We start from the raw sequence: 26,268 nt of genomic DNA on the forward strand, positions 1-26,268 counted from the left end.
GAGAGCAGTGATGGTGAGTGGAGCACTCCTCAGCTCCTCCCTGAGTAGTAAGTAATTTTGGACTGTATATAATCAGGGAGGGAGAGTAGCAGTTCTCTACATATCAAATACATCAAATGGAAAGGTTGGTGGTATTTAGAAGCCCAGAGTCAATGTGAGTTATAAGATACTCACCATATAATAATTAATTAACTCAGCAAATGTCTTTTGAGGGATTCCTATGTGACAGGCATGGTTCTGTTAGTGATAACACAACAAAACTCAACTGGAGGGCTGCACCTATTTTTCCCTTTTTCCAATGAAGATTGTGTTTGTATAGTGATTTTTTTTCCAGATGTCTTAGTGTACAGCATTCTAAGGTTGATTAATGAGTGATTAGTATTTATTGTATGCCCACCGTGTTGCCAAAGGAAAAAACTGAAGCTCAGAAAGACCGATTAATAGGCAGGACTACAAAGTCAGCAAAGGATGGAGCCAGACTGGAACCCGGGTCTATCTTCCAAGCCCTTCTGTTTTGTATTCTACCATTCTGACTCTCTTATTAAAATATTATGTGAGGCCATTTACTTTAAAGCATGCAATAATAATAAATTCCATATTTTATACCCAATAGCTTAAACGTGGTTAGGAAAGTGAAGGTGACAGAAGCTGGTTGATCTCATAAGACTCATGGTAAGAAAGAAAATGAAGGAGCGCTGGAGCTTATAAGCAGTGTCTTTTGAGCCATCAAGTAAAGAGGCATTTTCTCATTAGCATACGTGTCCACTGATTGAGTAGCCTGCATCTGGAAGTAATGAGGTCTTTGCCACTAGACTGGATCCAGTGGGGGTGAATGTACAGGGGGACCAAGCAGTGTGTGGGTAGTAGGAGTTCCTTTCATACCTGACAGTCTTTGATTCAAGGTCAAGGTCAAGCTGTGTGTAGTGTTCAGAGGTCAAAATTCCAGAGGTCAGAATCAATCAAGGGTTAAAGGAGCTCAGTAGTTCCCATTATGAGGCAAAAAGAGAGAGAATCTGGGTAGACATGATTGGTTGGATAAAAGGCATAGGTGATGATGGTGGTGGTGGTTGTTGGCAGAGGTGTTGGTAGAGAATAATAATCATAACATTTTCATTATGCTTGATGGTTTATAAAGCACCTTCACATTCATTGTCTTATTTGTTGGTATGAGAGCAAAAGAATTAAGCCAAGAGATGAACCCCAAATAAGGACACACTTACAGTCCATTTCTCAGCTATGGAAAGTGAAGGAACTAAAGGGGCTGGTGAATTCTGACAGACTGAGAGGAAGGTAATGCAGCTATATGTCGTATGTGCTTGAATCAAAGTAGCATTTGGTGTTTACTGTCATTTGTACAGATGTGATAACTGTAATTGTTCATACCTATTGATCTGGGTTAGGGGTTCCTCAGGGTTATGGTAACTTTCACTGATGTTTTCTGCTAAAGGTATTTTTAGCTTTTGTTTCCTCTGTATTTGGTTTCATCTAATATCTGATTCACCCACTTCCAATCTTTCAAGAATGCCTCAGTTTTTAAGTATGTTTTACGTGTTTTTCAATGCATTGTGGTTTTATTTAGATATATGTATATCATATAAATAGATGTAAATATAGAAATAAACATAGATGTAGATATGCTAGGTAGATATGCAAATGAGGTACAGATGTGGATCTAGATATAGGCACAGATACAGATATAGATATAGATAGGTATACATATACAGAGATAGATATACATATACAGAGATAGATAGAGACATAGTTATAGATTCTGCCATTTCATCAAATAGAATTTGGAGGAGGAGGGGAAAATAAATGTGCTCAATTCATCATCATATTTCAATCTTGCATTTTCTCCCACCTCTCTTTTATTGTTTTGCTTTGTTACATTTATTTTTTAAGTGCAGCTTAAATACAATTTTTGCATTTTGACATAATTTTATATTAGAATAGTTTCATTGTTTTATGTCCTTAAAAATAGAATTTAAATGTGATTTTTTTAAGATTGTAATTTTCTTCAGAATTAAAAAGAATTGTTAGATGAAAGAAATACTAGAAATGTCAGTGTTCAAAGTTTTGCTGACCTGTTTTTTTTGTTGGTTCTAAACAATCCTACTTTTATTATTGCTATGACCACTAAGTGTAGGGATAATTGATTCAATTTTAAGTCCAGTACAGCTTTTCCTCACAATCTTTCTCTTTAGGGTTAATTTAGCAGATGCAACTGTAAGGCATTTTTTAAAAGACATATTTTAGAAAGGATTGATTTCATCTCTAGGTTTATATAATCTGCAAGTACAAAACTAAAAAGAAAATAAAAAGAAAAATTAAACAGTTCAAGCAAAAGGTATGTCTACTTCCTATATTTTTCAAATGAAATAGTCTATTCTTATTTATCCAGTTGAATTTGTAACATGCACAAGCAGTGATTTCTAATTTTTTGGTAATTTATTAGCATGAATAACACTAATAACAATGCCAGTTTGCTTTAGGAACAATTCCATACGTATAAGACCATCCATAGGATCATAGAATTCTCCCTAGTCTGTGAATGGAGGAAATCTAATGTTAAATTATTGAGCCTCATAAGTAGACAGCTTTAGAAGGAGTGCATATATAATTCTTTTTCAAAATAGGACACTTTCAAGAGTGAAAGAGTTATCAATAATTATGTGAGGAAAAGAGACATAAACCAGGACTCTCCCAGGAAAAGACCTTCAGTTACCATAGGTCTAATTCACGCTTACTTCCAGGCTTATTGCATCAAATATAATTCATATTGGGGCTTAACATCACAAGATATTTAATGATCAATGCAAATTAGGTTATTTCAAGGAGACAGGAATGCATGAAAGAGGAAATATCTTATGATTCTCTTTTGAATCATAAGAAAATTAGAAATAATTTAGTAATAACAAAACTAAACTATCAAATTATCCTCTTAATCTAGTGGTAATGAATTTTTTAAAAAGAGTCTAACTATGAAATGTAGCATAAAAAATGCTTGAATAGTATTTCATTGTTTTGTATGTGCCACATTTTCTTTATTCATTCACCTATTGATGGATACTTGGGTTGAATCTATGTCTTGGCTATTATGAATGGTGCTGCAATGGACATGAGAGTGCAGGTTTTAAAAATGAATATACAGCAAAAGAAACTATCATCAGAATGAACAGACAACCTACTGAATGGGAGAAAATTTTTGCAATCTATCCATATGACAAAAGTCTAATATCCAGAATCTACAAGGAACTTAAACAAATTTACAAGAAAAAAAAACATTAAAAAGTGGGCAAAGGATATGAATGAACACTTCTCAAAAGAAAACATTTATGTGGCCAATAAACAAATGAAAAAAAGCTCAACATCACTGATCATCAGAGAAATACAAATCAAAACTACAATGAGATACCATCTCACACCAGTCGGAATGGTGATTATTAAAAACTCAAGAAACAACAGATGCTGCTGAGGCTGTGGAGAAGCAGGAATGCTTTTACGTTGTTGGTGGGAATGCAAATTAGTTCAACTATTGTGGAAGACAGTGTGGTGATTCCTTAAAGACCTGGAACCAGAAATACCATTTGACCCAGCAATCCCATTACTGGGTATATACCCAAAGGACTGTAAGTCATTCTACTGTAAAAACACATGCACACGTATGTTTATTGCAGCACTATTTACAATAGCAAAGACATGAATCAACCCAAATGCCCATCAGTAATAGACTGGATAAAGAAAATGTGGTACATATACAACATAGAATACTATGCAGCCATAAAAAGGAATGAGATCATGTCTTTTGCAGGGACTTGAATGGGGCTGGAAACCATTATCCTCAGCAAACTAATGCAGGAACAGAAAACCAAACACCACATGTTCTCACTTATAAGTGGGAGCTGGACAATGAGAACACATGGACACATGGACACAGGGGAACAACACACACTGGGGCCTGTCAGCAGGGTTAGGGGGGCAGGGGAAGGGAGAGCATCAGGACAAATAGCTAATGCATGCTGGACTTAATACCTAGATGATGAGTTGATAGGTACAACAAACCACCATGGCACAAGTTTACCTATGTAACAAACCTGCACATCCTGGGCATGTACCCAAGAACTTATAAAATAAAATAAAATGAAACAAAATGAATATATATCATAAGTACATAGAATTTAAAGAAAAAAATCTAAAAGTCACATATCCATGACACAGAGAAAACATTTCCAGTTTCTGTGTTCCCTTACCTGATCACACACCTTTACCTCTGAGAAGACACTGCTCTTCTGAACTTTATTTTAATATCTTTCTTGTGCTTTATTTTACCACATTGTTATGTGTCTTTAGAGAATATATTATTTTATTTTGTTTTGGTTTGTTTTGTCTGGTTTTGAAATTAACTTATAGGAAGTCATGCTATCCTTTTTCTTATTTGTTTAACATTATGTTTGAGTTCCTCCTTGTTGACGCATTTAGTGTTAATATGTTAATGTTTACTCATGAATGGTATTCATTTGTTTGAACATACCACAATTTATATGTCCGCTCTATGTTAGGTGAACATTTTAATTTTTTTCAAAATTCTGGCTAATTTTAGCAATGCCTTTATTAATATTTTTCTGTATGGGTCTCAATTCATATATAGTTTCCTAAATAAACCTATGAGTAAAATTATTGAGTTACAATTTTACTATATGATACCAAATTGTATTTCAAAGTAGTTTCAAAATTCCAAATAAGTGCCAACGGTATAATGAAAACTCCTGTTTCTCTATGTTCTTGCCAACACTGTATTGTCCAATATTTTTATTTTTAACAATGTGGTGCTTTAAAGTAATAACCTTTAATCTATATTTTAACCTAAAGCTTAAGAAGTCTTGTCATCAGTTTATTTACTATTTCCGTTTCTGCTTTGATAGAAGATTTCATTTGTGTCTTTTGTTCATTCTCTTATTGGAAGATTATCTTTTGTTACTAATTTTTAAAAGATTATAGGTGATGTCAATATTAATCTTTTTTCTGTTCATTACATTGCATCATCTCCCAGTGTTCAGCTTGTTTTCTTCTTCAATTTTTTCATACATTTTAATGAAGAGATTTTAATTTAATATAATTCATAAAAATTATCCTTCATGGCTAGCACTTCTGTCTTGAAATTCCAAGGTAGTAAAGACATTCTTATATTTTTCTCTAAAAGTATTAAAGATTAACTGTCACAATTAAGTCTTTATGTTTTATGTGAATAGTATAGGATAGGAATTCATTTTCTTTATTTTCTTTCATTCTCGTGGAAAAATAATTATCCTAGCACAATATATTGACTAGTTAATGCATTCTTCTCAGATGTGCATTTCCATCTTAATCAAATGTCAGGTGTCCTTACAAGCATGATGTAATTCTGGGTTTTGGTTTTTTTGTTTGTTTATTTATTTATTTATTTATTTATTTATTCATTTTTGAGATGGAGCCTTGCTCTGTTGCCCAGGCTGGAGTGCAGTGGCATGATCTCAGCTCACTGCAACCTCCACCTCCCAGGTTCGAGTAATTCTTCTGTCTCTCAGCCTCCCAAGTAGCTGGGACTACAGGCACCCGCCACCATGCCTGGCTAAGTTTTGTATTTTTTTTTTTTTTTTTTTTTTGAGACGGAGTCTCGCTCTGTCGCCCAGGCTGGAGTGCAGTGGCGCGATCTCGGCTCACTGCAAGCTCCGCCTCCCGGGTTCACGCCATTCTCCTGCCTCAGCCTCCCGAGTAGCTGGGACTACAGGCGCCCGCTACCACGCCCGGCTAATTTTTTGTATTTTTAGTAGAGACGGGGTTTCACCGTGTTAGCCAGGATGGTCTCGATCTCCTGACCTCGTGATCCGCCCGCCTCGGCCTCCCAAAGTGCTGGGATTACAGGCGTGAGCCACCGCGCCCGGCCAAGTTTTGTATTTTTAGTAGAGGTGGGGTTTCACCATATTGGTCAGGCTGATCTAGAACTCCTGACCTTAGGTGATCCACCCGCCTTGTCTTCCCAAAGTGCTGGGATTACAGGTGTAAGCCACCGCACCTGGCCTGGGTTTTGTTTTATTCCATTTTCCATGTATCCTGAGTCAACCTACTCTGTATTAATAGTTAGAACTTAAACATCACTTAGGCTAGTCGAGGCTCTTCGTTCTGTCACATGAAATTTTATAGTTAGCTTATCAGAGTCCATGAAAAATCATTTGATTTATACTTGGAATTGCATTGAGTCCACGGATATATTTAGAGATGATCGAAATTCAGATCTGAATTGATTATTCAGAAGTTCTATTTCTTCCTGAGACAGTTTAAGTAATTTTAATTTTTTCGGTAGTTTATCAATGTAATCTATATTTTAAGGTTTGTTGGCATAAAATTGCTGAGAATACATTCTTATTAGTTCTAATCCTTGCAGTATCGGTAGTTACCTATTTCTAAAATTGTTTCCAGTTTTTTAACTAGATGTACCAGTCATTTGTCTATTTCATTTTTTTAATCTTTCTATTGTATGTTTGTTCTCTAATTTATTAATGCTTGCTCTTATTTTTATTATTTTCTCTCATGCTTTGGGCTAATTGCATTATTCTTTAGTTAAGTTGATTACTTAGTTCATTGATATTCTTTTCTCTGTTGTAAACTAAGAACTTAGCTATTAATTTTCCTCTAAGTACTACTTTAACTGCATACCATAAATTTTGATAAGCAGTATTTTTGTTTTAATTTACTTTTAAGTACTTTCTAATTTCTTTTAACTATTTCCTTTTTGACTCATAGGTATCTATATATGTGTGTGTTTTAATTTATAAAATCCAGGGTTTTGTTAGAAATCAATTTGTGTTGTTAATTTCTAAGTTACTGATTCTTCAGAATTAATTTGGACTTCCTTTATGATCTAAAATATTATCAGTTTTTATAAATGTTCCACGTGTTGTCAAAAAGAATTTGTATTCGCCACTTGTAGAACACAGTGATTAATATACGTATGATCAAACTCATTAATTGGGTTATTTGAATCTACTTTCTAATTGTTTTCTCACTGTTTGGTCTATCAATTACTGTTAGTTGTGTTGAAATCCCTCACAATGATGACAAATACGTTCATTTGTATTTACAGTGATGACATTTTTTGTTTTATTTATTTGGAAGCAAACAGGTTTAGAAATATTATGATTTCTAATGATTTGAACCATTTATTACTATCAAGTGGCATGCTGATTTTTAGTAATACTTTCTACCTTAAGATATGTTTTTCTACAAGTCTAATATAGCTACAACAATTTCATTAGGTTAGTATTGGCTGGGCATGTCTTTTTGCCAATCCTTTACTTTCAACTTTTCTATCTGTTTGTTACTTAGGTGTATGTCTTATTAAAAGCATGTATTTGGGCCGAGCATGGTGGCTCACACCTGTAATCACAGCACTTTGGGAGGCCAAGGTGGGCGGATCACTTGAGGTCAGGAGTTCAAGACCAGCCTGGCCAACATAGTGAAACCCTGTCTCTACTAAAAATACAAAAATTAGCCATGCCTGTAATCCCAGCTTCTTGGGAGGCAGAGGCACAAGAATAGCTTGAACCCAGGAAACAGAGGTCGCAGTGAGCTCAGATCACACAACTGCTCCCTAGTCTGGGCCACAGAATGAAACCCTGTTTCCAAAAAAAAAAAAGAAAGAAAAAAAGAAAAAAGGTTTATATTTAATTTTTTTCATCATTTAAACAATTTTTTTCTAGAAAATTTAGTCTATTTGTACAGATTGTGATTACTGACATATTTAGATTCACTTCTGTCATTTTTGCTTATTTATTACACTTTTTATTTTTTCATTGTGTGTGCATGTGTGTGTTTGTTTCAATTTCATGCCTCCTTTTAGATTGTGTTAGGATTTATTTCTCTTGCTTTGGTATAGTTTCACATTTTAAAAGTTATTTTCCTTTACTGGTTTGTAGATTATTATATTCCCTTTATGTTTATAGAAATCACATACATGTTTAACTAAAAGTCTAAAATCAATGAATTTCTTTTTTTTAAATTTTTTTCTAAAAAAAAGGATACATGTGCAGAATGTACAGATGTGTTACATAGGTATATGTGTGCCATGGTGGTTTGCTGCACCTATTGACTCATCCTCTAAGTTTCCTCTCCTCACTCTCCATCCCCCAACAGGCCCTGGTGTGTGCTGCTTACCTCTCTGTGCCCATGTGTCCTCATTGTTCAACTCCCACTTATGAGTGAGAACATGCAGTGTTTGATTATCTGTTCCTGTGTTAGTTTGCTGAGGATGATGGCTGCCAGCTTCATCCATATCCCTGCAAAGGACGTTATCTCATTTTTTATGGCTACATACTATTCCATGGTGTATATGTACCACCTTTTCTTTATCAAGTCTATCAGTGATGGGCATTTGGGTTGGTTCCATGTCTTTGCTATTGTAAATAGTGCTGCAATAAATATACGTGTGCATGTGTCTTTATAGTAGAATGATTTATATTCCTTTGGGTATACCCAGTAATGTGAATCCTGGGTCAAATGATATTTCTGGTTCTAGATCCTTGAGGAATCACCATACTGTCTTCCACAATGGTTGAACTAATTTACATTCCCATCGACAGTGTCAAAGTGTTCCTATTTCTCCACAGCCTCACCAGCATCTGTTGTTTCCTGACTTTTTAATAATCTCCACTCTGACCAGCATGAGATGGTATCTGATTGTGATTCCGATTTGCATTTCTCTGATGATCAGTGATGTTGAGCTTTTTTTCATGTTTGTTGGCTGCATAATGTCTCCTTTTGAAAAGTGTCTGTTCATATCCTTTTCTCACTTTTTGATGGGGTTGTTTTTTTCCTGTAAATTTGTTTAAGTTCCTTGTAAATTCTGGAAATTAGACCTTTGTCAAATGGGTAGATTGCAAAAATTTTCTCCCATTCTGTAGGTGGCTTGTTCACTCTGATGATAGTTTCTTTTGCTGTGCAGAAGCTCTTTAGTTTAATTAGATCCCATTTGTCGATTTTTGCTTTTGTTGCAATTGCTTTTGGCATTTTTGTCATGAAGTATTTTTTTGTCACGAAGCCTGTGTCCTGAATAGTATGGCCTAGGTTTTCTTCTAGGATTTTTATGGTTTAGGGTTTTACATTTAAGTCTTTAATCCATCTCGAGTTAATTTTTATATAAGGTGTAAGGAAGGGGTCCAGTTTCAGTTCTCTGCATATGGCTAGCCAGTATTCCCAGCACCATTTACCGAATAGGAAATCCTTTCCCCATCGCTTGTTTTTGGCAGGTTTGTTGAAGATTAGATGGTTGTAGATGTGTGGTGTTATTTCCGAGGTCTCTGTTCTGCTCCATTGGTCTATAAGTCTGTTTTAGTACCAGTACCATGCTGTTTTGGTTATTGTAGCCTTGTAGTTTGAAGTCAGCATTGTAGTTTGAAGTCAGGTAGCATGATGCCTCCAGCTTTGTTCTTTTTGCTTAGGATTGTCTTGGCTATATGGGGTCTCCTTCGATTCCACATAAAATTTAGAATAGTTTTTTCTAATTCTGTGAAGAATGTCAATGGTTATTTGATGGGAATAGCATTGAATCTATAAATTACTTTGGGCAGTATGGCCATTTTCATGATATTGATTCTTCTTATCCATGAGGATAGAATGTTTTTTCATTTGTTTGTGTCCTTTCCTATTTCCTTGAGCAGTGGTTTGTAGTTCTCCTTGAAGAGGTTCTTCACATCCCTTGTTAGCTGTATTCCTATGAATTTTATTCTCTTTGTAGTGATTGTGAATGGGAGTTCATTCATGATTTGGCTCTCTGCTTGTCTATCACTGCTGTAAAGGAATGTTTGTGATTTTTGCACATTGATTTTCTATCCTGAGACTTTGCTGAAATAACTTATCAGTTTAAGGAGTTTTGGTGCTGAGTTGATGGTGTTTTCTACATATAAAATCATGTCATCTGCAAACAAAGACAAGTTGACTTCCTGTCTTCCTATTTTAATACCCCTTATTTCTTTATTTGCCTGATTGCCCTGGCCAGAACTTCCAATACTATGTTGACTGGGAGTGGTGAGAGAGGGCATCCCTGTCTTGTACTGGTTTTCAAAGGGAATGCTTCCAGCTTTTGCCCATTCAATATGATATTGGCTGTGGGTTTGTCATCAATAGCTCTTATTATTTTGAGATATGTTCCATCAATACCTAGTTTATTGAGAGTTTTTAACATAAAGGGATGATGAATTTTATCAAAGGCCTTTCTGCACCTATTGAGATAATCATGTGGTTTTGGTCTTTGGTTCTGTTTATGTGATGGATTACATTTATTGATTTGCATATGTTTAACCAGTCTTGCATCCCAGGGATGAAGCAGACTTGATCGTGATGGATAAGTTTTTTGATGTGCTGCTGGATTTGGTTTGCCAGTATTTTATTGAGGATTTTCACACAGATGTTCATCAGGCTCAGTCTTTTTATATTGTGTCTCTTCCAGGTTTTGGTATCAGGATGATGCTGGCTTTATAAAATGAGTTAGGGAGAAGTCCCTCCTTCTCAATTGTTTGGAATAGTTTCAGAAGAAATGGTACCAGCTCCTCTTTATATTTCTGGTAGAATTCAGCTGTGAATCCAACTGGTCCTGGGCTTTTTTTGGTTGGTAGGCTATTAATACTGCTGCAATTTCAGAACTTGTTATCGTTCTATACAGGGATTCAGCTTCTCCGTGGTTTAGTCTTGGGAGGGCATATGCTTCCAGGAATGTATCTGTTTCTTCTAGATTTTCTAGTTTATTTGCATAGAGGGGTTTATAGTATTCTCTGATGGTAGTTTGTATTTCTGTGGGGTCAGTGGAGATATCCCCTTTATCATTTTTTATTGTGTCTATTTGATTCTTCTCTCTCTTCTTCTTTATTAATCTAGCTAGTGGTCTATCTATTTTGCTTATTTTTTCAAAACACCAGCTCCTGGATTCATTGATTTTTTTGGAGCATTTTTCATGTCTTTATCTCCTTCAATTCTTCTCTGATCTTACTTATTGCTTGTCTTCTGCTAGCTTTTGGATTAGTTTATTCTTGCCTCTCTAGCTCTTTTAATTGTGATGTTAGGGTGTCGATTTGAGATCTTCCTAGCTTTCTGATGTGGGCATTTGGTGCTATAAATTTCCCTGTTAACACTGCTTTAGCTGTGTCCCAGATATTCTGGTACATTGTCTCTTTGTTCTCATTGGTTTCAAATAACTTCTTGCTATGTGGTGCTAAGAAGAATGTATGTTCTGTTGATTTGGGATGGAGAGTTCTGTAGATATCTATTAGGTCTGCTTGGTCCAGAGCTGAGTTCAAGTCCTGAATATCCTTGTTAATTTTCTGTCTCATTGATCTAATATTGACAGTGGGGTGTTAAAGTCTCCCACTATTATTGTTTGAGAGTTTAGTCTCTTTGTAGATCTCTAAGAACTTGCTTTATGAATCTGAGTGCTCCTGTATTGGGGGCATATATATTTAGGATAGTTAGCTCTTCTTGTTGAATTGTTCTGTTTACCATTATGTAATGCCCTTCTTTGTCTTTTTTGATCTTCGTTGGTTTAAAGTCTGTTTTGTCAGAGACTAGGATTGCAACTTCTGCTTTTTTTTTTTTTTTTTTTTTTGCTTTCCATTTGCTTGGTAAATTTTTCACCATCTCTTTATTTTGAGCCTATGTGTGTCTTTGCAAGTGAGATGGGTCTCCTGAATACAGGACACTGATGGGTTTTGACTTTTTATTCAATTTGCCAGTCTGTGTTTTTTAATTAGGACCTTTAGCCCATTTAAATTTAAGGTTAATTATTGTTATTTGTGAATTTGATCCTCTCATCATGCGGCTATTTGGTTTATTTGGACACTAGTTGATGCAGTTTCTTCATAGTGTCATTGGTCTTTATATTTTAGTGTGTTTTTGCAGTGGCTGGTACCAGCTTTTCCTTTCCATATTTAGTGCTTCTTTCAGGAGCTCTTGCAGGGCAGGCCTGGTGGTAATGAAATTCCTCAGCATTTGCTTGTCTGGAAAGGATTTTATTTCTCCTTTGCTTATAAAGCTTCATTTGGCTGGATATGAAATTCTGGGTTGAAAATTCTTTTTCTTAAGAATGTTGAATATGGACCCCAATCTCTGCCAGCTTGTAGAGTTTCTGCTGAGAGGCCTGCTGTTAGTCTGATGGGCTTCCCTTTGTAGGTGACCTGGCCTTTCACTCTGGCTGCCCTTAACAGTTCTTCCTTCATTTCCACCTTGGAGAATCTGATGATTATGTGTCTTGGGATTGATCTTCTCATGGAATATCTTAATGGTGTTCTCTGTATTTCCTGAATTTGCATGTTGGCCTGTCTTGCTAGGTTGGGGAGGTTCTCCCGGATAATATCCAGAAGTGTGTTTTCCAGCTTGTTTCCATTCTTCTCATCTCCTTCTGGTACTCCAGTCAATCATAGGTTCAGTCTTTTTATGAAGTCCCATATTTCTTGGAGGCTTTGTTCATTCATTTTCATTCTTTTTTCTGTAGTCTTGTCTGCATTCCTTATTTCAGCAAGGTGGTCTTCAAACTTTGATATCCTTGCTTCTGCTTGGTCGATTCAGCTATCGATACTTGTGTGTGCTTCATGAAGTTCTCATACTGTGTTTTTCAGCTCCGTCAAGTCATTTATGTTCCTCTCTAAACTGGTTATTCTAGTTAGCAATTCCTCTAACCTTTTATCAAGGTTCTTAGCTTCTTTTCATTCCATTGTAACATGCTCCTTTAGCTCAGTGTGGTTTTCTATTACCCATCTTCTGAAGCCTACTTCTGTCAATTTGTCCATGTGATCTCGGTCCAGTTCTGTGCCCTTGATGGAGAGATGCTGCGATCATTTGGAGGAGAAGAGGCACCCTGACATTTTGGGTCTTCAGCATTTTTTCGTTGATTCTTTCTCATCTTCGTGAGTTTGTCTAGTTTCAGTCTTTGAGGCTGCTGACCCTTGGATGGGGTTTTTGTGGGGGCTTTTGTGTTGTTGATGATGATGCTGTTGTTGTTGCCTTCTGCTTGTTTATTTTTATTTCAATGGTCAGGTTCCTCCTCTGTAGAGCTGCTGCAGTTTGCTGGGGCTTCATTTCAGGCCCTATTCATCTGATTCGCTCCTATGCCTGGAGATGTCACTCAAGGAGGCTGGAGAGCAGCAAAGATGGGTGTCTGCTCCTTCTGGGACCTCTGACCTCAAGGGGCACCAACCTGAATGCCAGTAGGATCGCCCCTTTATAGGGTGTCTGACAACCCCTGTTGGAGGGTTTCACCTAGTTGGGTGGCACGAGGAACAGGACCCATTTAATGAAGCACTTTGTCCTTTAGTGGAGGGGGTGTGCCTTGCTGTGGGGAAACCCACTCGTCTGGGCTGCCCGGATTCCTCAGAGCTATCTCAGAGATTCCTCAGAGGAAAGGCTAAGTCTGCTGGTCCGAAGAAGAGACTGAGGCCACCCCTTCCCCAGGGTCTCAGGCCCAGGGGGATCCAGATTCTGTTCCTGAGCCTCTGGCTGGAGTTATTGGAGTTCCTGCAGGGAAACCCCACCCCATTAGAAAAGAGGGGTCAGGGTCAGTCCTGAAGAGGCACTCTGGCCTCAGACTGCCACAGCTGGTGTGTTGGGCTGTGGGGGACTTGTCTTGGGACCAAGCTGTGCAGCTTCCCTGGCACCAACAGGGGAAAAGCACAGCCTTGGGCTATAGAGATGGGTGCCACCCTTCCCCTGCCCAGGGAGCTTAGCATGTTAGGTAATTGCGAGTCCCACTGCTGGCTGTTGCCCCTCCCACAAGGAGTTCAAATGGCTTAAACAGCAGGCAGCCAGTGCTGGTCGCTTCTCCCACCGGGAGTTCAGTAGGCTTAAGCAGATTCCAGCTGAGAGGCTGTTAAGAGTCTGCGCATTCTGGGGTTGCGATGCTAGGCTCCGGTGGCGTGAGTTCGTGAGGGGCATCTTCGGATCTGTGGGTTGCACAATTCCATGTTAAAAGCACGGCTTCTCTGCCTGTGTAGCATGCTCACTCACTGCCTCCCTTGGCTTGGGGGAGGACACTCCCTGGCCCTTTGTGGCTCCCAGGTGGGCTGCCGCACCACACTGCTTTTCTTTCTCTCCACGGGTCACGGCAGCCTCTTAGTTCTGACGAGAGAACCTGGATACCTTGGTTGCCGGTGAAGGATTCACACGTTTATTATGTTTTTTTTTTTTTTTTCAATGGGAGCCTCCGAACGCTGCTGTTGGTAGTCCATCAATGAATTCCTTTACTCTTCTCTCAAAAGATAAGAGGGTTTCGGCCGGTCGCGATGGCTCACGCCTGTAATCCCAGCACTTTGGGAGGCCAAGGCAGGCAGATCGCGAGGTCAGGAGATCGAGACCATCCTGGCTAACACGGTGAAACCCCATCTCTACTAAAAATACAAAAAATTAGCCAGGCGTTGTGGCGGACGCCTGTAGTCCCAGCTACTCGGGAGGCTGAGGCAGGAGAATGGCGTGAACCCGGGAGGCGGAGCTTGCAGTGAGCCGAGATCCCGCCATTGTACTCCAGCTCCGTCTCAGAAAAAAAAAAAAAAGAGGGCTTCAACCCCAATTGTTGTTCCTGTTGTTCAAGATTTAGTTCTATCTGCTTTTGCATTAATAGTCACAAATTAGACATTATTTGTATTGATTTTTAGGAAAATGAGTTTTAAATTTACTCCCCAAATTTAACATATTCTTTGTTCACCATTTTCCTTGCATCTTAGATATTCCTCCTAAGATTATTTCAGAAGTGTCTTTAGTGACAATCAATTGGCAGTAGGTCTCTCAGTTACAATTTAATTGAAAATCTCTTTATTTTGATCTCAACTTGAAGATACTTTTGCTAGAATTGTATTTATAGGCTGACATTTTCTTTCTACACTTCAAAGATATTATCTCATTCTTTTCTGGCTTAATTGACAATCCTTTATAGGTAATCTGCCCTCCTCCCACTGTAGTCACTTTGAATATCTTCCCTTTATTGTTTATATTTTGCAGTTTTACTAAAACGTTCTTAGCATTTTTCTTATTTGAGGTTCATTAGGTACTTGAATTATGTAATTGGAATATGATATTTATTCTAAAAATTCTCAACTTATCTTTTCAATATTGTGTCCTTCACATTTTCTTTAATCTTTCCTTCTGTAAATTGAAAATATATAAGATAGATCTTTTCATTTTATTTTCTGTTTTTGATAACCTCTCTTTCATATTTTTCATCTCTTTGTCTCTATGCTAAATTCTGGATAATTTTATCAGATATATTTTCCACTTCACCTTTTCTCTTTTCAACTGTGTCTGATCCCTTGGTTCTCAACAAGGGGTAGTTTTGCCCATCAGGGCACATTTGACAGTGTCTGGAGGAATTTTCAGTTGTCACAACTTGGGGATTGGGTAAATACCAAAGATGCTGATAAACATTCCATAATACAAAATGCACCCTGACACACACACGCACACACACACACACACACACAGAGAGAGAGAGAGAGAGAGAGAGAATCATCTGACCCAAATAGTCAATAGTATTGCAGTTGGAAAAACCTGATATAACCTTTGTTTTAGTCTATCCATTGAGTTTTAAGTTTCAAGTACTACATTTTTATTTGTAAAAATTCTATTTAAATTTTGTTTTAAAATTTCCTAATCAACTTTGATCATCTAATTCCTTCATCATACTTTTGATACTCACATTTATCTTTAAATGTGTTTGATACACTACGATTCCAATCGCTGTAGTCTTTGTGAACTTCATTCTGTACTTTATTTCTTCTGACTCTTGTTCACAGTGGATTATTTTATGTTGTACTTTTTATTGACACATAATAGTTGTGCACATTTATGGAATACTTGTGATATTTTGATATATGTATACAATGTGTAATGATTAAATCAGGATAACTGGAATATCCAACTCCTCAAACATTTATCATTTATTTGTGTTGGGAATGTTCCAAATCTTCTCTTCTAGTTATTTTGAAATATAATGTAGCTCATTCCTTGGCACTTTATCTGTAGGAATTATTTAAGACCTGTGTTAGAAGTAGTGTTTTTCAGTGGACCAGCAACATCAGCATCACTTGTGAGCAAGTGAGAAATGCAAATTTCCAGGCCCTACAATAGATTTACTGAATCAGAATATCTGGGGATGGAGCTAAGGAATTTATTTTATCCATCTTCCTAAGTGACGCCTAGGCTCAAATATGAAGGTTTGAGAAGTGCTGGTTTGAAGTATTTCTCCAGAGAGAATTTCCATTTATTTTGTCAGACACCTGGAAACATTATCAATCTAAGAACATTTTAAAAATTATTTTGGGGGGCTGGGGGGCGTGGAATTAGCCCATTCTCGGTGCTCCAAACCTGTATGAGAATGTGGGATTTTGTTAAGCATTCTCGTAAAAGACTTTTTCCTTTTGTTTCTCCCCCTCTGTCCTACCCAGAGCCAAACCTTGTCAGGCAAACCAACTTCTTTGGGGCAGATTTTTTCTTATTCATCCACTGAGGGTGGCTCCTTCCTGAGATCCTGGCTTTATGTCAGAGGAGTACATGACCTGACCACCGACCCACTTGTGCCAACTTTTAACTTGTGGCCCATTGGAAACCCAACCGGTCTCTCTATAGTCAGCAGAAACCTTCAGGACAAATATTTCTATCTAGTTTATCCCTACACCCACCCTCAGAATTGCACTTTCTTGTAATTTCTCCTCTCCAGTTGTCTTCAATCTCACTTTAGAAACAAAAGCAAAATAAAAATAGACATTTTTGGATATTTTACCCACCATTTCAGGTGTTCTAAATCAAATGAATTCTTCACTCTTACTTGATCATATTGTCAGAAACAGAAGTCCTCATTTGGTTTTTAAAATACCCAAAATATTAGCATGATCTGAGTAAGTGCTAAAATGACTAGCCTTCCAGACCATGTGCTAACCTGTAATGTTGGTCTTCAGCCTACCCACAGCTACTGTAGAAATAGGCAGGGATGGAGGCAGCCTGTTAGCTAGTGAGTCAGTTATTTATTGATCTCAGTCTGGCAGAGAATTCAATACAGCTAAGTAATAAATACTGACTCAGAAGTATATGCCCCCTAGCAAAGAACTTTCGAATGCTTACTAAGACCCCAATAACTGCTTATTTCCATTGGTTGTAGATAAACAGGTATCCTGCACCAGCAACAGCTTTATATTTTATTTTGTAAGGCAATAAAAAATATGTAATTCCCTAGGGGCCCACATAAAATATTTAGTCTTTAAAAACAGTTAGTTTCTATCTAGTGTTATATGAGTTTTCAGGATCAGTCAAGGTTTCTTCGCACATTGTAAGCTTAGATATAGTCCTCCAGGGAAAGGAAGGTATTGCAATTATAAGCTTCAATTAACCATCATATCTTGGCAACAATATTTTTTAGGTCCCCAGGCAAAATAAAGCACAGCTATCGAAATTAGTATCTCAATTCTCTGCCTCACTTTCATAAAGGAAGTATTCAATATACATAATGATCTTATAAAATTCAAGGAAAAAATGGCAAAGAAGTCAAGGAAAGTAACCAGACTCCTGATGTTTTCTAGCTGTAGACTGTTAGAGACTCCCATGCTGTGCAATGACATTCATTAGACTTTTTGTAATTTCAACTGGACAACCCTGTAACCCATGCAGAGAACACCTCATACAAGATTGAACTATATGAAATTGCTGATACGACTATGTTTGACCTTCAAATTTAGAAATTTCATAGGTTCAATCTAATATTTTGCCTTCCCAGTTAAAATCGATCCTTGCTTGTCTGGAAACTACGAAGTTATAATATAATGGAATAGAAGCCTCTCTGTGACATTATGGAGCATACAAAGGGATCTGGGCAGACATGTTAATAAGAAAGAAGAAATTTAAATATGCCTACTTTTCTTTTAGGACCACCAGCAAATTCTCTGTGGTATGCCAGTGGTGTCAAATTTTGTTTAGATGTTCACCTGTAACTGTGCCTCTGATACTCTGTGGTTCTTTTCAGCTATGCAGCATTCTTCTGATTCATTTTTCTCCATTTGTGCTGTTTTTCTCTGTGATGTGAATCCATCCCTATCCATTATGTCATGCCTCCATCTTTTGCTGCTTCTTCAGATTGCACTGAGCCATAAGAGGTAAGCTCCATCAAAAGAGGGAAAATTGACTTTCCTTTATGCTCAGGAAGAATCCTTTGTCCAAGGTATTCCATAACCCTGACCCTGAAATCAATACTTTCTAAACTACCTTTTAAAAGGAACTGAATGAAAACAATTCCTCATAGCCACACTCACACCAGAATTCCTTGAATGCTGTTTCACACACATTGCAACAAAAGAAAGAAAGAAAAGAGGGAAGCAAACTTAATTAGCTGTTGCTTACTAATGATCTTGGACATTATTGCCCATAGATTTGTACCTTAGCATCACCCTCAATTTTCAGTATAGTAATATACATACTAAAATACCCCAGAAATTGGTATTATTTACTGCCATCTTAAATATAGAATTTCTAAGCCTGCCATCATCCACCAGGCTAATAATTATTATAATAAAAAGGCAATATTTGAGTGACTCTATGTCATCATCCTTGACGGAAACAGTGACATTTCCAAACATGAATGGGTTTGGTTATTTACATGCATAAAATTCATCAGATAATAACCAACCTCCCCCTTATGTTTTACCATATAGTTAATGAGAATTATTTTCATATTGATCTCAATTGCATTTCCAAACTTGGATTAGAATTTCCCACAGCCTATAACTGATAATATCTCAGTTTTATCCTGAGAAGTTTTTGAGCGCAGGAGAATTGAAATTGGTTTTGATTCAAAAATGCCTTGGGCTTCTTAAGCAACTAAAGTAATTTTTCAGCAATATATTTTTAAGAATTCTTGTATCTAAAGAAGGCAAGCTAATCCATATAAGAAGCCTCACATATCACTATTTAGACTGTTCATTCATCTATTGTTAATCCTCTCAGTTGCCATCTAACACTTAGAGGCAATAAAATGATCCTCTACCCCATACATATGGTCCACGTTAAGTTTCACCCTTGTTAATCCTGAAGGAGCCAGGGTTCACAATATAATGCTATTTCAGCCGTGTTACCTATGTCTTTCTGTCATTAAGCTTTGAATCCACATTGCTTTATATTGGGAATGTGTCATATTGTGACAGGCTAAGAATAAATTTGCATCACTTGCCTGACCTCTAAACTGACATTCTGTTTTAGAGACAAACGTTCCAACCTTTACCAGACACAGATTTGCATATCTGAACTGTTTAGTGAAATGAATACTTAATACAAGAAAGAATGTAGATATTTAGTCTATATGGCATGGCACTGCAATACTGTTGGGTTTAATGCAGAAGATCATCTGACTCCTTGCAATCTCAAGTTTTCTATCCCTGTAACCTGCTTCCTAGTCTTGACCCCATGCATTGATGAGATAGATTCTCATCATTAGTATCCACCTTTTGTTAAGGATAGATTCTCACCATTAGTGTTCATCTTGCATTCTGTCTTTCACATAGGTTAATTTTTCATGTTGTGGTAATACATAATATTCTTTGTAAAATTAAGTACCTACATAAATATATTTTCATCGTAATTTTTGATGGCTGCATTTAAGACATATACAATGAAGAAAGGCTTAAGGAACTAACTTACTTGAATCATCCAGTGTGTTTGGGATACTTTGGTACCCAAAAATGTAAAGTAACCAGCTCTGCCGGTCCAGGGAAGGGAGTTAAGAAGGCTTCTCGAGGAGGTAACTAACTGAATCCTGAATCTTAAAAATGGGAATTTTCTGGATAGAAAAGGAGTTTCAAGGCTCTGCAAGCCGTGAGACAACATGTGGAATGGCAGAAGATGTCATATTTGGGAGATAGCAACTAAGTTGACATAATTGGACCATAAAGCACTTGAGATGGGCATAGAAAAGGAGATGACCCAAATCACAAAGCTTGGATATCTTTATTTGTTTTATGGTTGAGGTGGATGGAGGCTGTAATAGATATCAAATGGGGAAATGATATGTTTATATATTTATGTTTTAGAAAACAATGGGACTAATATCCCACTTTAAGTATTAATAGTTAATTTCTACTTGCACTCTACAAATTATCTTTTACTAAGATTTATGGGAGTATAAATTAAGACAATGTAAATGCCAAAGAGAAACTAGCATAGGACCGGCATCAATGAGACCTGGGTTGAATCCTATGTTCCTATATTCACCCCTTTCATGCTATATGATAGTGAAAAATTATACCTCATTTTAAAAAATCTTAAATGGGGGACATTATTTATAGATCACAGGGATGTTATATATTATAATTCTAAAAGTTAACTGACATGTAATTGACACTCTATGTTAGCCTCTATTTTAACTTTATGGATTGATACATTGTTAAGAATACTACTGCTTACGATTATTAAAAATTATTTCAATTTGAAAATCTGTGGTTACTGAGTAACCTATGGTTATTAGTAACCCTAAAATGACAAATAATATTGGGATGTATTTTTTAAAAAACTGACCCAAGTCAAAATACACATGAATAGTTGATATATATTTTCTTATGATCTATTGACCTTCTATGGAAAACTTCTCATTACTTCTTTCCTTAACTTTTTTAAAAAAATCTTTCAAAGATTTCAGTAGAGTATTTGATTCTTACCAGATTCTGGATATCAACTAAAAGATGTTTCTTCTTTTTTCTTTTTTTTTTTTCAAGCACATTTTGACATGACAAGGTGGAGCCATGTCTTTCTGAAGAAATGCTCTATCATTTATCAATTAATCTCCTCTTTATCAAACATTTTCAATTAAAACCATGCCTATTTAAGTATAATCCAGTCAGTTATTTATGACAAAGTAAAAAAAAAAAAAAGACTAACTCAGCAAGATTGAGCTTCCTTTTCTTTTTTGTTTTTTGAGATGGAGTCTCACTCTGTCTCCCAGGCTGGAGTGCAGTGGCGCGATCTCAGCTAACTGCAACTTACACCTCCCAGGTTCAAGCCTCAGCCTCCTGAGTAGCTGGGACTACAGGCACGCTCCATCATGCCTGACTAATTTTTTGTATTTTTAGTGGAGATGAGGTTTCATCATGTTGGCCAGGCTGGTCTTGAACTTCTTTTTTTAATAGCCAAAATGTGCAGAACCAATTTTACCTCTTTGGAACATATGGATGGTTATAGACAAAAGACTATTGCTGGTACAAAATTACTTCTGACGCTCTTGGTTAAAATAAGACTGGTTCTAGAAATGGAATATTTGTTTGCTTCATGTAAAATTTAGGGTTCAAAAAAATTCATATTTAAGACCTCACTAAAAGCTCTTTCACTCTACACTCAAATCGCTGTCACCCTTAAATATACAAAGTTGGAGACATGTAATTACTTGAGATTCTTGAGAAGAAGGAGAAAGCAACACAGAAACCTACCTAAAATGTCTAATCCTTCAAGATCCACATTTTTGGGGGGGATTTTGCTTTCCAGATTTCTCACTACTGTGTTGGCCATACTGACACCACCCTGGGAAATATGGCCAAAATAAATCAAAACATGAAGAGGAAAATAAACTAAAAATACACAGTATTTCCCTTTAAGACCAATTTAAAGTTATTGTTAATTAATCCCACATTATTCTTTCCTAAACAACCCTACACAGGAAGCCCCTGTGGTGGCCAGAGCAGCCTTGTTCCTGGAATGTGCTCGTTTTGTTCACCGCTGCAACCGTGGCAACTGGCCAGAGTGGATGAAAGGGCACCATGTGAACATCACCAAGAAAGGACTTTCCCGGGGACGCTCTCCCATTGTGGGCAACAAGCGAAACCAGAAGCTGCAGTGGAATGCAGCCAAGCTCTTCTACCAATGGGGAGACGTGAGCTTTCGGTTTTCTTCTATAACAATTAGGATGCTTAAGTGAAGTGGAGTCATTTTTTGATTGATTGTGTTTGTTTTGAAGACAATTTATTGAGTGTTTGTTATGTACCAGGTACTGAAGGAAACACTTTGGGGAAAAATAAACAACTCATTTAATCGTCCCAATAAATCTATGAGGTTAGACCTTACTATCTCTGTTTTACAGTTAAGAGAACTGAAGTTTATACAGGTCAAGCGACCTGCCAAATTTTACATATCTATTAATAGTAAGTAGAGGAACCACTATTCCATCTCCAAGATTAGATTTCAAAGCCTTGCTTCTAATTGCTATATTCATCAAGAATTATCTTTTTGAAAGTCATTGTTATAATTGTAAAATACACCCTTATTTTGGTTTCTATTCTAATTTATATTTTGTAAGGCATGATTTTTTCTAATTTCTTAATGAAATTTTCTCTTTTGTTGATGTGCCTCCTTTAAGTTGCCTGAAAGCCTTTGGAAATTGCACACACATAAACACATATGTATGTATGCATATGAGTAAGTGAATAAATTTAAAAGTGAATGAATGAAACTTCTTTAGGAATTCTAACAAAATGGACCCTTAAAATAACTACAACTTCTTTACCATAGAAGGAAAAAAGGTGAAGAATAAAAGGAAATTCAAGAGGACCAAGTTTCTGCTAATTTTAGAGCTGAACATAAACACACATAAAGAGGTTCCATATATTCCTCTTTTCTTAAAGATTACTTGGAATAACTGTTATAATTTCCATTAATAATTCAGCTGAATGTGTCTACCAATGTGCTTACCAACTAAGGTATTCTTCCTCCAGTTTTACCCATATCTTTTTTGCAAAGTGCCAAAGTTATTCAAAAGGCATGAATTGTATTTAGTATGTGTGCAGTCTTTCTGTAAGTGTATCAGTCTTTCCTTCTTTATTTGCTGTTCTTTGGATTTTCTTTCCTATATAAAAACATCCTGTTTAAAAAGATACACGTATGTGTATGTGTGTGTGTGTGTGTATGATATGTTGGAGTAGAACACTTTATTAATGCTAATGTCAATGATCAACACTTAGCACTGCCCTTTTCAGGCTTCGATTGCACATTATATATGAGAAGACACAGTTTCTTCTATGTAATATCTATTTTTGTAAATCATTGAGATAAGTTATTAAGTGATTCCATTGTACTTATCCTGCATTTAATTATATTTGGTTTTAACCTTACGAGGGTTTATACAAGTCAAGCAGTGTCAATGAAATGCATATCATGAGATACATAGAGGCACCAGTAATCTCTTTAATGTGGAGAGATGTTCCAACCCCCCATTTATTACCTATCTCATTCAAGGAAGGTCTTATTGAGAGGCTTCTCTGAAACAACAGTCACAATTGATAATCCCATTGGCTTCCTACAGGAGAGGAAAACCATTAAGTGCTACACATTCGAGAGTTTCAGGTTTATAGGGAGATTGTCACCAAGAGATTTCACAAACAAGTGTTTTCAGGACAAGTGTCTTCTGATTTTCTTGCAGCATTTGACACTGCCAACTGCACATACCTCTGTCTTTTGTCCTTTGTCTTTTTGAAACCATCATGCTTCAGAGTTTCCTTGCATCTCTGTGCCTAATTCTCTGTCTCCTTTCCTGGTCCTCTGTCTCCTCCCTCGTCATAAACAGATATTCTCCAGGATCTCTCTTAATTTCTTCCTATATAACTTACTTCAGGGTTACATTTATTCTTATATTTCCAACTGTAACCTGTAAGTACAGACTTCCCTAACCATAGCAGTTTTCAGATCCCAGACCTACATTGCCAGCTGCACTTTGGAAACATTCACTTAATATCCTAGAACTCAATATTCCAAAATAAAACCCTTCTCCTCAAGTAAACACATTGCCACCTACAACCCTTCTGAGCTTTCTATTCTTATTGACACCACCGTCATCTGAGATGCCAACCTTTGAGCATATCCCAATCTCCTCCCCTATTGATCCCACCTCTTTCATGTCACTGAAGCCCCTTAGGTCAGATCCCCATGACTTCTCTTCTGGATGATTAAACTTTTTTCCTATTTGGTCTTCTCCTCACAGTCTCCTCTCATTTAATGCATCCTACACACTGTCAGTGAAAAGATCTTCCTACAGCCCAGCCCACCCAAGATATGACATTCATCCTCATCTCCCAGCCTCCAGACTTGCGCCCTCTAATTCATTCTCCAAACTGCTCTCAGAGTGATTAGGCTACAATGCAAATTAGAGTGTGTTTCTTATCCACTTAAAATGCTTTCAGTGGCCCTCCTTTTCCCTCAGGATAAAACCCAAACTGCTTAGCCTGGCATCACTGCCCTCTCCACGACCTTTGCTCAGACCATTCCAAGATTATGAGTGATGAACTGAAATGAGCTAATGTACCTAAAGAATATGTATTTAAATACTTTCCTCCTAATGTATGTTCAATAATAATCAGTTCTGACATGAATTTTTGGAAGCAGAGTCCATGCTTCTCTCAGCATTCCTGAGTAGCTAGTACAACATCCCTGGCATAAGTGATCAGGTTACTTCTCCCACTCAGAAACTACCTTTCATCCTTCTCAAGAATGTAAAATGAAGTTCAACTTCAAGAACTGTAGGATCTGATCCAAATCTACCTTTTCAGCCTTCCTGTACATTATTTCCTCTCACAAAATTGAACTTCAATTATGTGGCCCTTCTGTCAGTCTCTCAGCACATAGTGCATTTCCATGAACATAAATCTTTCAGGACCATCCCCTCGAATGTCTGCTCTCCCCATTCTCCATCAGTCAAAACACCAATTTGTCAAAGTCTACAAACTTTGAGACCTTCTGTGAGATTTTCTGTGATCCTCTGAACTAAATTTTCTCTTTATTTCTTTATTTTTTTATTTCAGTGGCTTTTGGGGTACAAGCAGTTTTTGACCACATAGATGAATTAATTTTATAGCAGTGAATTCTGAGATTTTAATGCATCCATCATCCGAGTAGGGCACGTTGTACCCAAAATGTAGTTTTCCAGTCCCACAGCTCCCCGACCCTCTCCCTCTCTGAGCTGAATTTAATCTATCTTATGAGCTAATAAAGTGTTTCTAGTCTCTTTAGCCAGTTAATAAGTTACATCCCTCAATAGACTGTAAGCTCATTGAGAGGAAGAACACATACACAGACAGTCAGACATCCTATGTTTGAATCCTGCTGAACGACCTTGGGCAAACCTCCTAGCCCCTCTAAACTTCCTATTTGCCAAACAGTAATCTTTCTTATGGGGCTTATAATCTACCAAGGCACATTAAACAAAGGTACTAGTGTACTATAACAACTTACTCAACTTTATGTTCTATTTAAAACCTAACAAATTACCTCACTTAATAAATATTTGATGAATGAAGGAAGAGATGAATAAACATAGCCCTGAGGCATTTTTCTAGCTTTGGGTGAGACATAGAGATCTAAATTATTATTTAGACATATAGTATTACACCAGACAAGTTCATTTTTTGAGCAGCCCTTTAAGCTTTATAAACTGTGGACTTAATTTAAGTTGCTTAGTTACAACATCCTGGAATGGTCAATGTAGATATTTTTCCCTTTTGAGTCTCACTATTTAGTTTGTTGGCTCCATTCCAGACTCATAATTGTATGTCTCCTCCTTAACAGAGGATCTCCAAAATAGCAGCACCAGGATAAGTCTTTTTGTTGTGGTGGTGGTTTTGTTTTTATGGTTTGTATCATTTGCTTAAAACTTATCCAGTTAGCAGCTAAAATTTTAGAATCCCACATACTGCTTTCTCCTTGGTATGGTTTTTGCTTCCTGGTTTTTAGCTCCTCACTTAATTCCAGAGTTCAGGGAGACCTTTTGGTTTCTAGATATCTAAGACACTCAAAAATGTCTTTTCATTTAAAGAGTATGAGCATAATCTTCACTTAGAGAGCTTGAGCATGTTGGTTTTCAGTAGTAAGTATATTTTCTTACTTACTGAGAATTTAGTAACTTTTCTAAATATTTGCAAAGTATGATACAGAAAGAAAGAAGAAACTTAGCTGGAATTTTGCTCTTACTTAAACACAGAGTATCCAAACTGTCAAACCCCAAGTTCAGTGATCTGTTTAACATTTTCTCTCTCACTCCTGAGCCTGTGTCTCTTCTATTGTTGCATGCAGTATATAATTGGAAATAAAATAAATTAGATAGAGATAGTGTTTTTTGTCTCTTCTTGTGGAAAATTCCTTTGATAAACCAGACAATAGTGCCTGATGATTCAATAACAGATAGCAAGGATGTTAGTTCTAAGAATACCGTGTAAAAACCAATATTATCCACGTGCTGAGTTATTAAAACTC

At 36.8% G+C, this 26,268-nt stretch overlaps 1 protein-coding gene across 19 annotated transcripts in view; it reads left to right on the forward strand.

The window, feature by feature from the left end:
* UNC80 (unc-80 homolog, NALCN channel complex subunit) overlaps positions 1–26,268 on the forward strand; it is a 228,567-nt gene that overhangs the window by 80,174 nt on the left and 122,125 nt on the right. For all 19 annotated transcript variants that reach the window (XM_009444163.5, XM_003309448.6, XM_054680141.2 and 16 more), the window contains one exon: positions 21,692–21,904. In XM_009444163.5, coding sequence (XP_009442438.2) covers positions 21,692–21,904 — 213 coding nt within the window. The remainder of the gene's footprint in view (positions 1–21,691; positions 21,905–26,268) is intronic.

Source organism: Pan troglodytes, chromosome 13 (genome assembly GCF_028858775.2).
Source record: "Pan troglodytes isolate AG18354 chromosome 13, NHGRI_mPanTro3-v2.0_pri, whole genome shotgun sequence".
NCBI lineage: Eukaryota > Metazoa > Chordata > Mammalia > Primates > Hominidae > Pan > Pan troglodytes.